Source organism: Larus michahellis, chromosome 1, assembly GCF_964199755.1.
Source record: "Larus michahellis chromosome 1, bLarMic1.1, whole genome shotgun sequence".
NCBI classification, from domain to species: domain Eukaryota; kingdom Metazoa; phylum Chordata; class Aves; order Charadriiformes; family Laridae; genus Larus; species Larus michahellis.
The window spans coordinates 56,737,720-56,758,360 of NC_133896.1; the positions used below are offsets into that span (position 1 = coordinate 56,737,720).

The following is a 20,641-nucleotide window of genomic DNA, read 5'->3' on the forward strand; positions in this document are numbered from 1 at the left end:
TGGCTCAAGTAAAGGACGCTACGTACCTTTCGTACCCTGCCTGCCGCGCGGAGCACTGTTTCGCTAAGCGAGTTCGGGGCGTAGTTGGCTTGCGAGAATAGGAGTAGGTATTTTCGAGGGCCGCAATTTGCGCAGCGCCGGACCGCCCGTAACGTAACTGAAGCGGGTTGGGGTGGCGGCAGCCATTTTGTGCCGGGAGCCCGGAGGAAGAAGACGCTGGTGTCTCCACACTTCACGGGCCCTGGAGCCGACCGAGAGCCCCGCCGTTCCGTCCGCCGACGTCCAGCGGGTCTCTGACCCACTGACCACTTCTTCTCCTTTTGTATCCCACCAAAGAAGCGAGGTGGCGCAAAGCGATTCCTCCGAGACACAGCCGCCCCTGGCTGGACCCTCTCCCCGTACCCCCAGTCCCTCGCCGTCCCCACGGCCGGCGTTCCGTTGCCTTTCTCCCACCCCTCCGGGGGCGATGAGGGGCTTCGGGGACCGGGGCCGCGACCGAGACCGCGGCGGGTAAGGGTGGGGGGGGAAGGGCAGGCCGGGCCGGGCGGAGGGGGCGCGCGGGTGGCGGTGGGTCGACACGGCATGGGGGGCGGTGGAGGGAGCCGTGTCCCCCGCGTTGGTGGGAGGAAGGTCGGGGAGGGGAGTGGGGACAAGGGGGGCGCGTTCAGCTTGTGGTTGGGGGGAGATCTTTTCCCCAAAAATTCTCGTTGGGGGGGTAGGGTGGGGGGGGGAGCTGGAGTCTTTATTAGTACGGTTCTGAAAGCAAAGGGTTGTGGTTTGTTTATTTTATTTTACTTAGCTTTTCCGTCGTTCATATGTAACCGTGTGTGTCTTGCTTGCAGTTTCTCCTCTGCCCTTAATTTATTTTCTGCTATCCCTCATATCCTTGACCCTACTTCCCCCGCATCGTCCCCTCCCCGCAAGCCACGAAGGTCTTGGTCCTGGTAAGGGTGGTTGGACCGTCTGCCCTTCTGGTTGTCATTGCTCCTTCTGGACTTCCTTAGAAAGATGGCAGTTGGTGAAAGATCTTTCTCAGTTGCACTCCCAGGCTTATCGTGAGAGGAAATGAGATTGAAAACTGCTGCCGTGCAGGGGACTTGCATACTCGGGAGGGTGATCTCGGTAAACATGGCCCTGGATCACACTTAATGACCATGACCAAGCTTACGTAGCAGTCAAACAGGAGTTGTCTGTGTGGCACTGCAGAGGCCTAGGGCTTGATACTCTTCATTCTGCTATTTCAAGGAAGGTTGGCTTGGAAAAGGTTTTTGCGGGTTTGATTTTTTTTTTTCTTTTTTTTCTTCCGAGGATGGCAGCAATAAATACAATGGCATTATAGTATATAACTAGTTTGAGACTTGGATATTTTCAAGGGTTGAAAGTAATAAGATGTTCATCCCAGGCCTTTTTAAATAGAAAGTTAGAACTAATTTAGGAGAGTGGCATTTTCTGTACTTTAGATCACAAGTAGTTAGGCCTCTACTCTCAAGGATTAACAAGAAACATATCATGTGGGATCCTGTTCTTCTTAATATGGTAGACTAGATCTCAGTTAAGGAATCTTCTCTCCCCCCTTCCTTTTCTCCTTGTTTTCTGTCCTCCCCCGGGAGATTTAGGAATATTTTGTTTATGTGTTGCAACGCATCTTAATATTTAGCTTCTGGTCAGCTGTGGAGGGAGATAGTTGTATCCTTGCTTTATCTTACACACACACTTCACACTCTGAAATTAAAAGATACTTTCATTTTTTTGACAGGCAGGAGGGTTCTGGTGTTTTTTCACTATGAGATTTCCAGCTCAGTTTAACACAAGGATATTGGAGTAAATGCTTTGGCAAGCCTGAGATAGTTCAGACCCCAGCTGTTTTTGGAGTTTAGTGAGTGAGTTTGAGTATGCAGATTTATAGTTACTGAAAAGAACACTGTGCAAAGCATTGTCATGACACTTGACATGCCTTAGAATTTGTGTAATTTCATTTTGTGTAAAAACTTTGGTTGTAGACGGATGCTTCTCTCTTAGATCAGGGGTTTTACATAAGTAAAAGGAGAGCCTACATGCTTCTTTGTGAAGTTTTTGGACATTTGCATGGAAAATCGTTTTCTTGGCATATTGTCCTGGAAGCTTTAATGCATCAGGATTCAGTTTGTTACACATGTCTATTTAAGGTGTGAAAATATTTGCAACCACTGACACCCATCATACTTCACAAACAACCTCTGTAAAATTTTGGACCACTCAGGATGCTGGTTAAGTGCCATTTGAAAGCTTATCACCTTCTTGGTGCTGATTCTTTCATAAGCTAAACAAATACAGGCTTTCTGTTTTCCTCCTGTCAGGAATGAGTTATAGGTGACTTATAACGCAAAGTTGTACTTTTTTGCTCTGGAATTTAACAAATTCATGTGGTTCTATCGCAGAAATGATGGCACCAGTAGTGTTGGAGAGGAATGTTTTGGGTCAGTCTGAATTTACACTTGAAAAAAGAACTGTTGGCAAATCAGTGGTATAATCTTGGGTTTAAATCTGTTTAACTGGAATTGGAAACTCGTTTTACTTGTAATCGCAATGTAAAGTGTGAGTTACTGCCAGTTTAGCAGATAAACTTCAGCAGAGGCAGTGTTAAGGACTGCTGTAGGGCTCGCTTCCTTCAGAACAGCATAGAGCTATGTTGTGTATGTGAATGGAGAACTTAAACTGCGAGACTTCGATGTAAGATGTATTATGTATTGACTCTTCTCTTTGGATAGCTGGGGAGCAAATATTCACAGTACTGAGCTGTTTCAGTCTCCAGTCTTGCAATCAGTTCTTCTGTATGTTTCCTTTCATAAGGAAACTCATTGACCCTTTGAACCTCTGGCTGCTTCAGCAAGACTATGGGGTTTGTTGGAACTACTCGGATACAGAAATAGTTGTTGTTTTGACCTCAAATTAGCATGATCAGTAGCAGACATAGTCAATAAAGGTGAATGTTCCTGTAAATGAAAATCTGTACTACTTTTTTTTTACTTCATCATGAAAGAAAATTTAGTGCTAAAATAAATTTTTTGGAGGTGTGTTTCACAGTCTTTTCATATGACAAAAATTGATAATTATGCAGGTCATCTGGGGGATCTGATGGACATACTGGTGAGAAAATAAGGGGTATTTATAGCAGAGGGAAAAGACTTAATGAAACCGTTGCAAGAAAGCAAACATTTTAAAACTTATTTAGCAGGTTTTAAGTTAAATTATATCTACTATACTTAGCTTTTCCAACAGTATAACCCCTTCTTCCTGTTAATGTGTTGATTTTGAGTTCTGTATTTTTGGTCTCTTAATCACTGTAATTTGTAGTTTCCATTGGAAAGTGATTTAAAGAACAGAAGTAGTTAGTGACTGAACAGATAGTCTTGTACTGAAGAGAACTGAGAAATTTATTTCAGATCTTTATTTTTTAGCAACTCTCTGCCCCAGTTACTAGTCTAAGGAGGTTGCGTTGGGATTTTTGTTGCTTTTGGTTTGTTGCATTAACAGTTTTTTATTTACTAGTGGACTGCCTGGGTAAGGTGCAGACGCTTTGGATTTTCTGTCTAAATAAAAGTCTTGTTTTAAACGAGCATTTCTCATGAGTTCGTGCCTTGCAAAAAGCTGTAGCTTTATTGACCAAAATCTGAATTAGGACAAAATTTGACCTGATGGCATTTGGAAAAGTACCCTCTGCTGTGTTTGTATGATACTAATGAAAGAGCTATGACTTCTTTTGTGGCATTTTAAAATATGTAATTTATAATACTTACAGTAAATAATCATTTTATGCCACTCAGTTTTCAGTTACTCTTACAGATCATTGCTAGAAGCTCGTGTGGTGTCTAATGCATCAGTTGGTCATTACAGTTAGTTCTTAACGTTCTCAAGTGTATTAAATTAACTGGGTGAAGAAAACTTACAAGAGAAAGAAGAGTAACTTCTTAGTAGTTCTGCTAGTTAGGAATTTTTTTAGCAGAATAAACATCAGCTTCTTACTCTCTTGAGTTTTCTTCAAAAGCGTTTAAGAGAGGAGATGTGATTTTTCCCAGGTACTTTCCCCTGGGTAGACTCTGGTTTAAAAAGATTTTTCTAGTTTTTTTTTATTTCTTTGATTCCAGAATTACAGATGGACTTGCAGGCTTGGCTGGACTTGCTTACTTTCTGTTCTTCTGTTTTTCATTCGAGGCATACCGCTTGATAAGAGAGAAGACATAGAGGGGGAGACAGTGAAGTAGCTATTTTTGTGTAAAACTAACCTTGAGAGAGATAGAAGGAACTTAAAAGTTAGAGATTTTTCTTCTCCCTTTCATCTAACGTGTTTTAAGTGTACTGTATGTTTCAAGAACAGATAAGCGCTATAGGTATACCTGCAGCTTTGTCCTGAGGGAGGGAACCTTGAGGTAGAAACCTGGAGAGAGGGGCTTTAAGGCAGTGACTTAAAAATGGTTGTACTAGAAGGAAACTTTAAGATGGTGTTGGGTTTAGAACTGACTTAGAACAGGTTTATGTTATCTCAAGAAGTTGTACGCCATCATAGTGATTGGGGGATGGAGAGGAGGAGTGACTTTTTCTAGAATGTTGTGTTCATGTGAACTTGGGGAGAAAAAAAAAGAGTGGAAAATGCTTAAGAAACCTGCAGATTACAGAGCAATTAAATACTCTTGTTCGTAACGAATGTTGACGTTCCCAGGTTTGGAGCAAGTCGTGGAGGTCCTCTTCCTCCAAAGAAATTCGGTAATCCGGGGGAACGTTTACGTAAGAAAAAATGGGATTTAAATGAACTGCCCAAGTTTGAGAAGAATTTTTACGTGGAACATCCGGAAGTGGCCAGGCTTACTCCGGTAAGTGTTTGGACCCTGTCTGTTCCATTTTGTCTACAACAGAAAATGTCACAAGTGGAAAGACTCGTCCTAGGAAGTCTGGGACAGTGCAACAGAACTGTATTTTCATTAAGCTTGTTTGGTATGTGTGTACCCTACGGGATACCGGTTCTGTTTGCCTTTGGTATTTAACATTAGCAAAGGTGGTGCTTCCGCTCTTAGCTGTTTCTATATGAGATATTTTACATTTGGTCATTTGTAATTCTTCATCATAATGCTTGTCTGGTCTAGCTGTTCATCAGTGCAGATAAAACGTACAGGGCTTGACAGTTGCAGTACTGGGGAGGCCCTGAAAGAACCTAAAATAACGAACTAAGTGGCAGAAATATGAGAGAAACATTTGAAAGGCTATTTTTATGAGAGAAGCATTTGAAAGAATATTTTATGGTAATAATAATTCAGGCTGAAGGAGGCCATGTGGTCTAATCCTCTGCTCAGAGCGGGGCTAACTACAAAACCAGAGGAGGTTGCTTAGTGCCGTGTCCTTTTGAGTTTGAATATCCCAGTGGTGGAGAGAGTTTATATCCTCTCTGGGGGTCTCTCCCAGGGCTTAATGTTTCTCATGGTATTTTTCCCCTCCTAATAATTATTTGCAACATGTTCTCTTTAACAACCCATTGTGAAGTTGAAGGTAGCAGTTAAATTCCCCTGTTAGTCTTCTCTTTTCCAAGCTAAACAAATCTAGTGCTCCCAGTCTTTCTTTGTACCGCCTGTGCTCCAGCCTCTAGCTTTCCCCCCATAATTGGACATGCCCTGTTAAAACAGTGTCCTCCTTATATTGGGGGCTCAAAACTGGGCAGAACACTTTGTATTTGCTCTGTAGATAGAGTAATCTCCCCTTCCTACCCCTCTTGAGTCCAAAGTATTTTTTCCCTCTTTAATGTCTTTTTATATTTAGAAACTAAGAAATTTCATTCTTAACACGAGGAAACAAACAAACAAAACGTTCTTATCCAATTACATAGACTTACAAATCTTCATGTGAAATATTCATAAGCTATTTATAAGGCATAAAGGAGTTGAAGGAGGCACTGGCGTTTTAAAGAGACAACAGCTTGGAACTACTGAACCACAGTTAGCGATAACTGCTGTGGCTGTCTTTGCCTTAACCAACCACAAGGATTTTCACGTTTTTCCCAGGAGTTTTTCTTTTTTTTTTACCTTTTCATTCAAGCTCAAGAGGTTCCCATAATTATTACATTTATTGCTTTAGATAAAGTGCATGTTTGGTGTTGTGTGTTTTCCTGTTGATTTTTAATGAGCGTTAGAATAAGGTCATGAATTGTGGAAGCATGTCGCAAAGTGCAGTTGGATTTGCAAGATAACCTAGACAAAAATAAAACACTTTTTCTAATCCTAAAATTAAGCTTATATCTACACATTTCAGAAATATTTTAGGAAGTTCCATTATTAAAAAAAATTGTGAGGTCTTTGGGTATCATTATGACATTGCCTGGGCTTCTTCCATGCAGAAAAAAAAATCTGGTTCTGAAAAGATTCCAAGCAACATTTCTGAGTTGCAAGTTGTCCAGCAAGAGCTCTGTATTTAACCACTTCTGGAATGCGTTAATTGAAGGAGGGAGACAGCCCTGCCTTCTGCTTGTTCATAGTGCATTAGGGCCCATTTATTTTGTTTAGTTCTTAGCACTGCCACATAAAACACGTTTCTTATCTGATTCTCCGTTTCTAATCACTTTTGAAGCTGTTGATCATTTCTGGCCTCTGGAAGAAGAGTGAAATTCTTAAAAATACTATATTGGTACACTTTTCATTAAAAAGGGCTGGTTGGAAGAAGAGAGTGATATTAGTCCTTCTAGACTATAGAAGAGAGCTCATACCTCTGAATATTGCAGAAGCTATGTGATAGCTCAATTTCGAGATAAAATCCTTAAGAAAGCAGTCCTTATTAGATCTCTGTTTCATTTTAGTTCTCTAACGAAGCTCTTATGTAGAGGTGAGGAGTTAATAGTTAGAAGCGCGCAGTTTAAGTCCGTACTGACATTTGACGTTTTTCTTTGCATTATTTTATTTTTTGCCACATAAATAGTATGAAGTTGAAGAGTTGCGAAGAAAGAAAGAGATAACAATTCGAGGAATGGAGGGCTGCCCCAAGCCTGTGTTTGCCTTCCACCAGTGTAGCTTTCCGCGTAAGTATTCTGCCATTATTGAAGATAATGAGGATTACTCAATAACTGTTTAGGCCTGTTCTGTTTTCTAAAAGGTCTTCTGAAGCCTCAGTTATCCTTTAAGAAATTTTTTCTTTTCTTAAATTGTTAGAGTATGTGATGGATGCCTTGATGGACCAGAACTTCACAGAACCCACTCCAATTCAGTGCCAAGGCTTTCCACTAGCCCTCAGTGGTCGTGATATGGTGGGCATTGCACAGACCGGCTCTGGGAAGACACTAGCAGTATGTATTCTTCCCTTTTATTTATTTGGTTACTTTTCCTCGTTGCTTTGCAGAAATTACCCTTGGCTACGTGTTAGTAATTTTGGGGCTTGTCAGTACTGCAAACATAAAGTGAGATGATTACATGTTTTTAAAGCATGCTTTATTGCATCATGGCTGAGACTTAAGTCTCAACTAGCCTATCTTATTCATAGGCATGTATTTTGTATTCACAGGCATACCTTTCTTTTTGGTTGCTTAGTCGCTTCTCTTTGGTCTGTGCTTACACTGTGGTTTAAAAACCAGCATGTGCTCTTTAGCATATTTGTTTTATTAACTGTGCAAGTTAAAGTAAAGAATAAGTAAAGGTTGAGTCTTCAAGGTATAGATTAATTTTATCTGCAGTGGTTAAGAAGGAATTTTATCCTTTATGAGAAGCATTGGTTAGAGACAAGATTGCTGAATTCCACTAACTTGGATTCCAAATTTAAATGAGCCTTTCTTTCAGAGGTGCTGAGCAACTGTGTTTTGTGCTCATGTCAAAGCAGGTATGGCTCGTCAGCAGCTCTGAAAATCTTATGTTCTGTTGGATAACAAGTATCTGATTTTGCATAATCCTGATCACTATATAGCCAAGGTTTCTCGCTGTCTTTCACATGAGGTTTTGGCTTCTTGAAGGGATGTTAGGCTAAGGGGGCTTTTGTCGTGGTCCAGTTGTCACGGCAGATGATCATTGGCACTGAATATTGAAGTCCTCTGTCTTGACTTGAAGTTCTTCTCTTTTAGTACTTGTTGCCTGCAATTGTTCACATCAACCACCAGCCATATTTGGAGAGAGGAGATGGCCCAATTGTAAGTGCTTGTCAGTTCTGTTGCTTTTTGTGTGTGCGGCATGGAGTTGTTAATGAGATGTGTACTTTATTTAATTGGTATATCTGAATAGTAAGTAGAGAAATGTTTACTATCACAATGTGAACATCCCACTCATTAGTCAAAATGCTGTGCAATTGCTGACATAGTCTAAAGATACTTAAATGTTTTAGCTAATAAAGAGCAGATGGTCCAGCTTTGCTTATGGTATCCATGTGGAGCCCTTAAGTTAGGGATGTACATGCAGCTTGGCTATCCTGAATCGATTCCTTTTGCAGTGTCTGGTTCTAGCACCTACGAGAGAGTTGGCCCAGCAAGTGCAGCAGGTGGCTGATGATTATGGCAAATGTTCAAGACTGAAGAGTACCTGCATATATGGAGGAGCACCCAAAGGTCCCCAGATCAGAGATCTAGAAAGAGGTAATTTTAAAATTGCTGTTGGCAGTTTGAGAAGAGGTTATTTTGAGGAAATGCAGTAGTAGCAAGCGTATTGAAGGATTTTTCGTAAGCTAGATCGCAAGTTTTCTCCACAGGCATGTTCAAATAATCAAACTGGATTTCTGAATGTATAGAAACTTCTTTATGCAGTGGGTTTTCTTGTGTTTTTTTTTTTATTGTTCTTAAGCACTAAGCTCTATTTCTGTTCATGAACCCCATAATGTTCTGTAACTGCCTTTCTGTACATAGCAAGGAGCTGGAGTGGGGAATGATGAGGAACCCTGGTTCTACAGCAAGCACTGTAACACGGTAGTGCTCAGGTGACCTAACTTTCGTGTCAAGGGCTAGTTATGTACAATTTCGAATGCGGGAATGTGCTGATGGCTTTCATCTTTACTAGATTAAAAAAATGTAATAGAATTATGTGAAAAGATGAAAGAAGTATTTTCAAGGTAAGCTTTTTTTTATATATATATATATATATACACACACACATATATATATATATATGTATATATACACACACACACAAATCAACTCAAGAAACCTGAAAATTTTACTTAGCACTGCAGTTTGCAGAGTCATTATTGAAAACTGCGGTAACGGAATAAAGGTATGCATGGTAGAAGGCTGTGGGATAGCTGTCTTCAAGAAAATGGTAGTGCATTCCAATTCAAAAGTAGCATCTTCAATGGAAGAGTCAAAGGTTACATGAAGAGACCTTGGGAGGATGAGCTTGGTGGGTTTTTTCACACCTTTCTGGAGTGCTGTAAAACAGGTTTTCTCTGGCTTAGGAAGAAAACCATTTGGTTAGAGCATGTGAGCGGGTTCAGTGCTTTCAGTCCTTTCAGGTGTTACTGTCTTTGGATGATTGCTTAGTATTTTCTGCAGCAAAGATTGTTAAATAGCTAAAGTCCAGAAAATGTGGGTTTTTTCTTCTCAATTGTGATTTTTTTTTTTCAGTATATTTAGTGAATTTACTATGGAGGAGTACATTCTTGACAACAGAAATTGCAGTTTCTTCAGTCTTCCTCGCAGACTAATGGCTCCATTAGAAATCTAATTCTTGCATGAGCTTTATAGAAAGTAAAAGAATGCCCAGCTTTGACAGCTCTGAGGAGTCCAGGTTGATACAGACAAAAAGGTCAGGGTTGCCATGAAATAGTCTGCATCTATTAGTGCAGTATCAAGAAAGCTGTTGGGGTTTTGCTCTCTTTCACCTTACTGCTTACCTAAACTTTGCTTCTGTGGACATTTCAGTGACACTGAAGGACTTGTCTGTAAGATTTGTGAATCGGTAAGGTTTGTGAATCGGTGGAAACCAATTCCTCTTTTTAAGGAATGTATAAAGCATCATAACTGATACTAGTTTATGAATACTTGAATTCTGTTTTTACGCTAGTAAATATGGGCAGGATGGTTGTCTGTCACTATTGGTACGTATTTGAAAAAAACGGTGTAAGTGGAAGTAATTTGACCTGTATAGCAAGAGGAGCACTTAATGTTTGCTTAACATGGGGAGTTTAGCTGGAGTTTGCTTTTACTTTTCTGCAGAGCTCTTTGGACTGCATAATTCTGGATGTAGGTGGGTCAGGCTTGAGTAGAAGCTTATTTTACTTCTGATTTTTGGACAGGTCTTTGCTGGTGTTTTCTCACAGTAAGCTTTTAGATTCTATACTGCATTTATTATTCTAATGGCACTGTAACAGTAATTTCAGAATGGAAAAAAAATATTGAAACTAGGGCTTCTACTGAAGTGACTCAATCTTGGGTACGAATGAGGGTGGTGCTTTTTTTTTTTTTAACAATTTTGCTCTAGAAGGTGATTCATTCTGACTAAAAATACCAATTGACATTCAAATGAAGAGCCTTACTCTTTTTCCTCATTCTGTTTTGAAGGTGTGGAGATCTGCATTGCTACACCAGGTCGCTTGATTGACTTCCTCGAGGCAGGAAAAACCAACCTTCGACGGTGTACGTACCTGGTGCTGGATGAAGCAGACAGGATGTTGGACATGGGATTTGAACCCCAAATTCGTAAAATTGTGGACCAGATAAGGGTGCGTGAACCTCTTAAAAGGACAGCCTCCTTCGGTTTCCTATTCAAAGTCCTGTGCCTCAAATAAATCTGTTTTCCTTTTTTCTTAGCCTGACAGACAGACTCTGATGTGGAGTGCCACCTGGCCAAAAGAAGTGCGCCAGCTTGCCGAGGACTTCCTGCAGGACTATGTTCAGATCAATGTGGGAAACTTAGAGCTGAGTGCCAACCACAATATCCTGCAGATAGTGGATGTATGCATGGAAAGCGAGAAAGACCACAAGTAAGTTGATTTTCCTACCATTTCATTTTTTTGTTGTGCTTAAAAAATCTACATTGCTTTGAAAGCCAAATATGTGAAGTTACTTGCCGTATTATTTAACCCTTGAATAGTACAAAATAAGTCCTGTAATTAACTAGTCTATTGCATATATTCTAGCCATACTGTCGTACAACACATAGATGAATTCTTTGTGAGTGACAGTGACTTATTTATGGGGAGGCATATTGTGTATGTTCTTAATGTAAATGCTCCTATATTCTTGTATATGTGGATATACATCTTGGCTCTTGTGTCTATTTTAGACTGATACAACTGATGGAAGAAATCATGGCAGAGAAGGAGAACAAGACTATCATCTTTGTGGAGACAAAGAGGAGATGTGATGATCTCACTCGAAGGATGCGCAGAGATGGGTGATTAGCTTCTCCCTCCCTCCCCTTGTTTCTAGTGGGAAACAGAAATTGTAATCAGAAGCAGTAAGGTTTAAATGTTCATGATGCTGTTGTTGGGAACAACTCATCCATTTGTTTCTTGGCTGAATTCAGTCTTAGTTTCCCAGAAGGTTTCAGTCCATCAAAGCATTAGTGCAGGAGAGAGAGAATATTTGTAAGCTTGGCAGCTTTTAGTGTATCGGAGTACTGATCTGCTGATTGGGATTGTGTCAATATAGCAAATGTGATTTGGCTTAGATGGTTGTTGATGTAGGTAGTGGGTTTAACATGCAAGAAACAAACCAGTATACATGCTAGGTAAATTCAGGTCATAGGAGGACAGGAAATAAAATATTTCTCAAGTCTTTTTTTTTTTTTTTTTCCTTTTTACTGAAATGCCAATAAAGCTTCCTGTTGCCTTTAATATGTGTACTTTCTGTCTATACTAATGTGCATCTCTGTTTGGCAGTTGGCCAGCTATGTGTATCCATGGAGACAAGAGTCAGCCAGAAAGAGATTGGGTGCTTAATGGTGAGTCCATTGCTGAGGGGAGACTAACTCGGGCTGCTGTATGTAATTTACCAAAACGTGCTTTTGTCCAGTTGTCTTTTTTTTTTTTCTTTTTCTCTCTCTGCCTGATAGATACATTTCAAAAGAACTGCCTTTGCACTGTTAATTTCAGTGCTTGTATGTGCCTTGGCTTTGTTTTTTTTTTTTTTTTGGGGGGGGGACGGGATGACAAGAACACAGTGGGGAAAATTGCTTAAACCAAAGAGCTGGAATTTGAAAAATACTTGACACGTTATATCCTGACTTGCTGGGGTTTCTGAAATTGACTGACCCCTCTTACCTAGATTCTGGAAAATGAGCATTTAGTGTAAATCAAGTTCAGGTAACTTTATCTTTTTGAAAAATCTTACTTCATAGCATGCTTTGTTTTACAGAGTTTCGTTCTGGAAAGGCTCCTATCCTCATTGCTACCGACGTTGCATCTCGTGGGCTAGGTTTGTACACATAGACCACTCTTGCCTACTGCTGCATATTTTTCTTCTTTGGACTGAAATATGTTTTCTTTTAAAAAAAAAAAAAATTCAAAGCGTGATTTTCCCCCACATGTGAAATACGTTTTTTAACATTAATCTTTTTTTTTTCTTTCATATTCAAAGTCTCTTCCTGCTCCTAATGAACAGGCTTTGGTCTGCAGCAAGGCCTAGGCATGACCAATCGATCGCCAAGAGGGAGAAGAGACGTCCAATTATGCAACCCAACCCTTCCACCACACTCACTTCTTCCCCCAAATCCAGCTTTTGTTGCTGGGTGATAGGGATGGATTGCTCTCAGTTCAGAGCGTGTCAGATAAAGTTCAAGTAGGAAGCTGTGGGAGAGCATTTCAACAGCGAATAGCTAATATTCTCCCCGTATGACACACCACAGATTCGAACATACCAACCCCAGTGTACACGCATGTTTACCCCACAGATGTATTCGCATCTGAGAAAGCACTGCTCCGGATCTTTGGTCTTGACATGTAACCTTCCCTCCTCTGTGTTCCTTCTAGGCAGGACCACTGAGATTATATATGGCCTTTAACATCATGTTACCCAAATGTGTAATTGAATCAAAATTGCACAGCTCTATTCTAGCGGTATGAAAATGATCTGTCTGGATGCATCAGTTGTGCCCCCTTTTTTAATAAGCGTATTTGTATAGTGAAACACTTTGTGCTGAGCACAGTTCTTACACATCTGTCCACTCTAGAAGAGGAGGATGACTTCTGAAGTGCTCTGAGTTTAATAAAGAACGTTGAATATTGCACCCTCCCTGAGTTTGGTAGAGGACAAACTACTTGGGGGTCCATGTCTCATTGTAGTAAAATTTAGACAAAATGATTGCAAGTCACTACAAAGAAGCTCAGAAAAATCTCCAGCTGTTAAAAAATCTCAGTTGTCTGAGCTCTTTTCGTATGCTGAAAGGGTGGCTGTGCTGTGCATCACATGGTCACTTTAATACAGGCAGACCATTACTAGACTTGGCAGCCTTTGTTCACACAACCTTCACCCCTCCTTCCCCTCCCCCCCTCAAAAAATGTCCAACACTTCCTCAGAGAGGTGATTATATGGACTTCAGTCTCTGCCCTCTAGGGTCATGTCTGGACCTGTGCAGTTAGAACTTGGGCCTGTTGGGAGAAGGGACTGAGGCCTGAAACTAGTTTGTATGAAAGAGAGCTGCTTTCTCTAGCAGCATTTTTTAAACAGGCTTGCTATGTGCTGGTAGCTTCTTTGTGCATCTTGCCTAGACATTTAAAACAACCTCACCCCCCTCAAAAAAACACTCCCCCCCGAAAACTACTCAATTGGATAACACTTCAGAAAACAGTCTCCCCACTTCCCGTCCTCCACTTCACCTGAGCTAAGGGGGAAAGGTACCAGAGTCTGTTTCTTGTTACTGAACAACATCTCTGCTTATTTTGGGGCCCTGAGTTTGCTGCTTCTTAAAATAAGTCACTTAACTGGCAAACTTCTGGACGACTTCCTCCAAGATCCTGGCAAGTGAAGGCTTCTACCTAAATAACATAAAACAGGGGCGCGCGCCTTTTGGCTGAGTCACCAGGGCTTTCCCTCTTCCTAATGGAACATTGGTTTCAAAAAAGCTTCTTCCAGGTAAGTTCTGAGTCCCATAATGACTTCTTTGTGATAATTCCCTGGAGTGAGGTCCTCTCTCTGCACTGATTTTTAATTTTTTTTTTACTTTATTTTTTTGTTCAGTCTATTAAACTAAAAACATTGAATTTGTTTTGTTTTGTTTTCTTTAACAGAAGCTTTGATATCAGCTGCAGATCATTCTCAGTGCAGGGGTGGGGGCACATCTACATTGATGGTCTCAACAGCTCTCTAGACTAGCATGTTTGCTAGTTTGTATCTCTCCCGATTAATAATCGGAGACTGTGCCATTCTGATGGTCTCACAAAGGGAATGTTTCCCAGGTAGCTGTCAAAAATGAATTACAGTTTCAGTTCTTGATCCTGCTACGTTATCTTCTAAAAGCGCAGGAAGATTGCGAGTGTGCGCAAACGCTTTGGAGCATGCTAGACTGGAGAAGCAGAGTCTTGTACTTGCTCTGGTCTCTCTTCAGCAAGCTTGTGTGCTCTACCAGGACCACTTTCTAGTCTGGAAAACACCCTTGCATTTTCCTCTTCCTGCCTTCCCATTCTTCCCGCTCCTCCCCAGTGAAGTCAGTTCCGCCTACATCGGTAGCTACAATTCCCTGTGCTTTCTGCTGGGAAAGCACGTCCTTGTATCCTCTGTGGTAATTCCAAGTCGCTTTGCTACTGATGGATGCGCAAAACGGGACTGACTGAGGATCACGTAGCCTGCAGCTTGACAGACTAGTTACACCCTGGCTGTGAAGATGCAATCTGTCATACGTACTCCTCTCTTTACTTCACTTTCCCCTTTTTAAAAAAAACCTGTTGCATCAAGGACCCTAGCTGGAGACTCGCGCAGCCCCCTGTGAAACCTGCCTTCTCACTCCCTTTTTTTGGTGTGATTCAGGACTTTGGAGTCAGCAAAGACTGAGGAGCCCCCCCCTTTGCTGTAATAAGAAACAGACATAAAGTCCCCCTCTTGTCACTACATCCCTCTTGTTTTTATTTTTCCTACAACCCCCTTGAAATTGATGCAGTCTGGGCAATAGATGCAGTCTGACCCTTTGGATGTAATTTTTGTATCTTCATTTTTTTGACAATTGCCCCTAAGAACCCCGAATAGGGGACAAAAAGCGTTGGAGGACCTGAAACTTTTACCTGAACCCAGGTTCTCCGGCGCTTCACAACCAAATGGGGCTACAGAGAAGCATCTAAGCCAGTTCACAGAGCGAGCGTGTGTGGGGACTTCTCGCTGCCATGGACCCTTGATGCATGCTCCCCGCGCTCCAGTGGTCCCGTGTCAGAGGGCGGAGTTTTCGAAAGGAGGCCGCCAAAAATAAAAGGCAAAGAGACGGGATCGGCTGCAGCGGTTTCCCACAGGAGGAGGGAGTGTGCATCGGTCTGGTAACAAACAGAGAATGTTTCTCTCTTTAAAACAAAAAAAAAAAAAAAAAGAGGAAAGGAAATCACAAAAATCTGTGTTTTATTTGGGATATTTTCAGAATATTCTTCTTAAAATGCAGATTTTTAATTTTTTTTATGAGCTGTTAGGGTACTTATTGTAATACCATGCTTTTTTAAAATACTGTATACTGTAGCAAATAGGTGCTTTTGGTACTTGAGGTGCTTTCACTGAAGTATTACACTAACATTTACTTTAGTTTCTGTCCCATAAGTTTATGAAGTCTTGAGTTCCTGTAAGGCATGCAGTTCTGATATCCTAAGTTTTAATATTATTTTGTATACAAAGCAATTTTGATCATTTCCATCTGACACTGGAAGTGGGGAATTGTTAATGGATTTCAGGATTGTCCAAATTACAAAAGCTTGACAGAACTGGACGGAACAGCATGGTGAAATGTTAGTGCAATGCATTCTGGTGATAACTACGAAGCTGAGTTAAGATATTCTAGGTCTGAGTAATTTTTAATAAGTTGGCTGAATAATACTAATGTAACTGGAGTATATTAAGCTTTAGGCTAGGGAAAGTAGTTTGCTCTATTTTATTAGGACTGTAAAAGTAAATATTTTTAAGATTGCCTTTTATTTCATGTTACCAAGTGGAAGGTAAGTGATCTCATTACCGTTACTATTTGTTAGACTTCTCCCAACAGAGTAAAAGCTTTACTGTGGCAGTTCTGCCCTTCCTCCACCCTAGTTTGCTCTGTCTGATAACAACATTTTCACTTCCCAGTTTGTGGTGGTTTTTTGTTTTTGGTTTTGTTTTTTTAAAAAAAGATGAAATTCAGTTAGCTCATTCACAAACATCAGTGTCTTTGACACATAAAGACAGAGAAATCATTCCGGGGAGGGTGAATTTGAGTGCAGGGCAAAACTGCTTTAAAATTACCAGCTTTTCAGGACAGCGATCTTTGTTCCTGATAATCTTTAATGTGAGTCTTCTACTCTTTTGGGATGAGTCTGTCTTGTATTTATTCCGTGCAATTACTAACTTTGTATTTTTTTTTCTTATTACTGTCACCTGCATTCGTGCTCCCCACCTTTCGTTGGCACGTCCTCTCTTCTTCTCCCCTTTCCTCAACCCCACCCCTTCACTGTGCTTCGCACCTGGGCACTTCACAAGATGTGGAAGATGTTAAATTTGTGATAAACTACGACTATCCGAACAGCTCTGAAGATTATGTCCACCGTATTGGCCGTACCGCACGTAGTACCAACAAAGGTACTGCCTACACCTTCTTCACACCAGGAAACCTGAAACAAGCCAGGGAGCTTATCAAAGTGTTGGAAGAAGCCAATCAAGCCATCAATCCAAAGCTGATGCAGCTTGTGGACCACAGAGGAGGAGGAGGTGGTGGTGGAGGTAAAGGCACATGGGAAAAGGGCTACACAGGAAATAGGTTCCCTACTTTGAGGGAGGGAAGAGGGCAGGAAGTAGTAAGATAGCAAACAGTAGACTGGTAATAAAGCTGTTTCATAGCTGAGATATCAGTACATTATGTAGCTGTAGTATTCCTGTCCGAAAAAGAGGAGTTGACTGTTTTACCTTAGCTATTAATTTTTTTTTTTCTCCTGATAAAGTCCTCACAGAGCTAATTTTGCTTAAATTAATGAATTCCTTGCAGTTCCTACCTGAGCACAGGTAACAGGGTGTGTGTGCATACACATGCAAAATTGAAATCACTGAAGGGGATACACTGACTTTACCTTCAGGGGCTTGAAACTATTTTTTCTCTCATTCCCTGAAGGAATAGTAAGTTTCGTTACATTTCCAAGTTGGTCCTGAATTTCTTCAGTTTCTTTAGACTCCAAATACATGCATTAAGAACCCCTTTTGAACTTTGTATTTACACCTTGAACAAAATGAAGAGATGCATGCAGAGCTATGCAGGGAAGTTAGTCAAGAGAACTTGCTCCTTGTGGGCAAAATAGTGGATGTAGAAGGGGGAGAAAGGGTGGCATAATTGTACCAGAGTTCATTGTTTAAGGCTTGTTCACGGTACTAAATCTTAATATATTCATCGCCAGGAGGTCGTTCTCGTTACCGAACGAGCAGTTCAGTAAACAACCCTAACCTGATGTACCAGGAAGAGTGTGACAGGAGGCTCCGGGGAGTGAAAGAGGGCCGGAGAGACTCGGGTGGCTTCAGAGACCGTGAGCGTGGTGACAGTTATGCCAACGGAGCCAACAAGACCTATGGCAGTGCCTACGGGAGCCCAAATTCTGCTTTTGGGGCAGCACAGAGCCAGTATGGTTACACTCAAGGGAGCTATGGAGCAGCTGCCTATGGCACGAGTGGCTATGGCACTGCAGAGTACAGTGCTAGTGGCTATGGTGCCAGCACCACAGCTGCCACCGCTGGGAGAACCTCACAGAGCACTACCCAACAGCAGTATGCAGGGATGGTGGGGCGCTCGGGCCAGCAGCCACAGCCGCTCATGTCACAACAGTTTCCGCAGCCCCCTGCCACTAACGTGATGGGCTATATGGGACAGACTGCCACCTACCAGTATCCGCCCCCTCCCCCGCCCCCTCCCCCCTCACGCAAATGAGACCATTCACCCGCTGGTGACCAGTGTAGACCTCTTGCATTTAAAGGAACCTTTTCTTTCTCTTCTTTCCCATTGTGATGTCTCTCTCATGCAGGTTAGACTTAGAATTCACCATTCGAATCCCTTGAGCCCAGCAAAAATGACCCCCAGTCCACATTACTGACCCTGTCCTCTTTTTTTCTTTTTTTTTTTTTTTAAGAGATATATATAGTTGACTGGAAAACTTATTATTTTTTTTGTCTTGCATGTTGAGGAAATCGGAAATTTTATTTTCTCTAAAAGAAATGGGTATAAGGCAGATAGGTCCCAGCTCGATCATCTTGGTGTCTAAGGTTTGTGTGAAAATTCGCTTTTGAGGGGAGGAAGTTTCTATTCTGTAACATGTTAACTTAATTTCAGGAAGTATCAAGAGAGGTGGGAAACTTTGGGGAGCCAAAAAGCACTTCATTTAAAATGATAAATGCAAGGGAGCAATGCTCACTTCTCCTAATCTTAATTATTATTATTTTTTTTAAATAGCTCACTATTACTGCTTGTAATCTATCATAGGTGACATTCTATAGGAAAACTCTGGTCATTTGTCTGAGCTGGGCGGTGTTCAGAGTAATGCCCCAGGTAAAGTGTTGATGTTTTCTGCAGCTCTGGAAGCAGCTGCTCCATCTTCTGGTACCTGTAGCAGCCTGCAGTAGGGAAGCTGGGATTAAAGCCCCAGGATCAGAAATCAAACCTGCCTTGGATTCGATACCTGAAAACCAGATAGTTGCTGTAGGTACCGCTGCTGTAACGTTTAGCCAAGTAAGTTCTTTCCCTACGATTGTTAAATTGCAGCATCGCAAAAGCGTGGAGTATCCTTAAATTAGTTTCTGCTTTCAAATTCCTATTGTTGAATTTATTGAGAGAAGTCTTATTTGAGAGCCCAGAAACTAAACAGAACCTAGATGATGAGCAGCGTATCTCGTTTGTCTGTCCTTCACCTACAAGCTACCTTTTGCCATGGGGAAGGTTCTGAAGGCCGCTACGCTGAATAAAATGTGACAGAGTTTTCCACACTAAAATTTAAGAGGTGTGAATAGGGTGGGCTGGGGGGAGGGCAAGGGGAGGAGGGGTGGAGGAGGAGATTGCCTGGAATCTCCTTTTCATGAGGTAAGCGGTGAGCTGGTTAGTGCATCTTGATTCTGAAGCTTTATTTCTTTTGTACCTTGCTCTGACTTGCTTTTCCTGGCTTTTGAGTGCATTTCCCTGCTCCATTGGTCCCTTTGAGCTGAGCTCTCGCAGGTAGGTAGCATTTTAGAAAATGTTAGAGAAGAGTGAAATTTTTAGTAAATACGTAAATAAAACTTGTTTATTTTACAGGCTAAGGTGGGTGTGAGGGGGGTTTTCTCTTTAGTAAAGCATGTTGTTGACTTGTTATTTCTAATACCAGACGGTTCAGAGACAGTAGATGATAACAGGAGTTGGCTGCTCTTGGTTTCATAATATGACAATGGATACATCTGGTTTCTGAGGCATAATCTTTGCGTTATGAGAGTGCAGGGTTTTGGGTTTTTTTTTCTGTTGGCGTTCTCGCGTATGGATGAACAAGGCAGCCCGCTTCTCTTGTAGCAGAGTGGAACTTCTTATAGCCCAGGAAAAGCTTGCTTATACAGAAGTGATTTCTTTTTTAATTTGATTTCTTCCCAGAGTAAAATTTTGAGGCATGGATGCGCATTTTTTTGTGTGCAGTACACAGGTAGGTTGCTGACACAGAGGGAGAAGGGAGAGATGTTCCAGAACTTTGGTTCTCTTGTCCCATCTTCTAATTCCAGTGCTTGGGCAGGAAGTTCCTTTGCTTGTGTTAAGTGAAAGCCAGAAACATTTCGTTTATCCAGGCACTTCTGATTTGTCTTTGGCCTCCCTCGCAAGCAAATGCAGAGCTTTTTTCTTTTTTTTTTTCTTTTTTTTTTTTTTTTTAAATTGCGAGTTCAATGCAGAAATGTGTTTAAAGGGTGTAGGAGTAGGACATCTCACTGACTGACTTTAAAAAGGGTCTCTGGGCCGCCAAAGCTGCCTTATAGTCTGCTATAGCTTTTCACTTCTTTTGGGGAGGACTTGTGCACGCGTAAACATCTGTGCCAGGTCTTTCAGTGCTTTATTGCCGTGGAGGTCAGCTGAAGTCCAGGGTCTCGGTTCAGTTCGGAGTGTTAACCAGGCTGTTGAACGCCTAAATGCACCGTGGCATGTGCTGCCCCTGTCCCACCTGGTGCTCGCTGCGCTCTGTTCCATGTACCAGCCGGAGGGCCCTTGTTGATACAAGCATTAGCATCTAGTATTGTTCACGTTGTTTTCAATCTGTAAAAGTTTGTGGGAGGTGTCGAATGAGTTGGGTGTCTCCTCCCCTCCCACTTCCCGAAGCAGTTTGGACTTCTCTGAACGATGGAAGGGTTAGTGGCTTTGTGTGGGATCAGTGGCTTGTTTCACACGCCTGCTGGTCTCTGAACACATTCCTGTTGTATTAACGAAGACTTGAATTGAGAGATTCATAGATCTGTGGTGTTCAGACACAGGATACTAAAAGCTATGTTACTATTCTTAGTTTGTAAATTGTCCTTTTGATACCATCTTGTTTTCTTTTGTAGGTATAAATAAAAACACTGTTGTCAATAAATTAT

At 41.5% G+C, this 20,641-nt stretch overlaps 1 protein-coding gene across 1 annotated transcript; it reads left to right on the plus strand.

Moving 5' to 3' along the window:
* Positions 1 to 11: 11 nt before the first annotated feature.
* On the plus strand, positions 12 to 20,640 carry DDX17 (DEAD-box helicase 17). Its single transcript, XM_074578908.1, has 13 exons — positions 12 to 510; positions 4,697 to 4,847; positions 6,934 to 7,033; positions 7,164 to 7,297; positions 8,063 to 8,128; positions 8,425 to 8,566; positions 10,484 to 10,644; positions 10,733 to 10,905; positions 11,208 to 11,318; positions 11,806 to 11,867; positions 12,281 to 12,340; positions 16,565 to 16,804; positions 17,470 to 20,640. The coding sequence occupies exons 1-13, from the start codon at positions 467 to 469 to the stop codon at positions 17,991 to 17,993; spliced, it is 1,968 nt and encodes a 655-aa protein (XP_074435009.1). The 5' UTR covers positions 12 to 466; the 3' UTR covers positions 17,994 to 20,640.
* The last annotated feature ends 1 nt before the right edge of the window (position 20,641 follows it).

Coding starts and splice junctions, on each gene's coding strand:
- DDX17 (XM_074578908.1), top strand. CDS start 467: ATGAGGGGCTTCGGGGACCGGGGCCGCGACCGAGACCGCGGCGG. Junction 10,645..10,732: donor AAATTGTGGACCAGATAAGG/GTGCGTGAACCT, acceptor CTTTTTTCTTAG/CCTGACAGACAGACTCTGAT. Junction 11,868..12,280: donor AAGAGATTGGGTGCTTAATG/GTGAGTCCATTG, acceptor TTTGTTTTACAG/AGTTTCGTTCTGGAAAGGCT.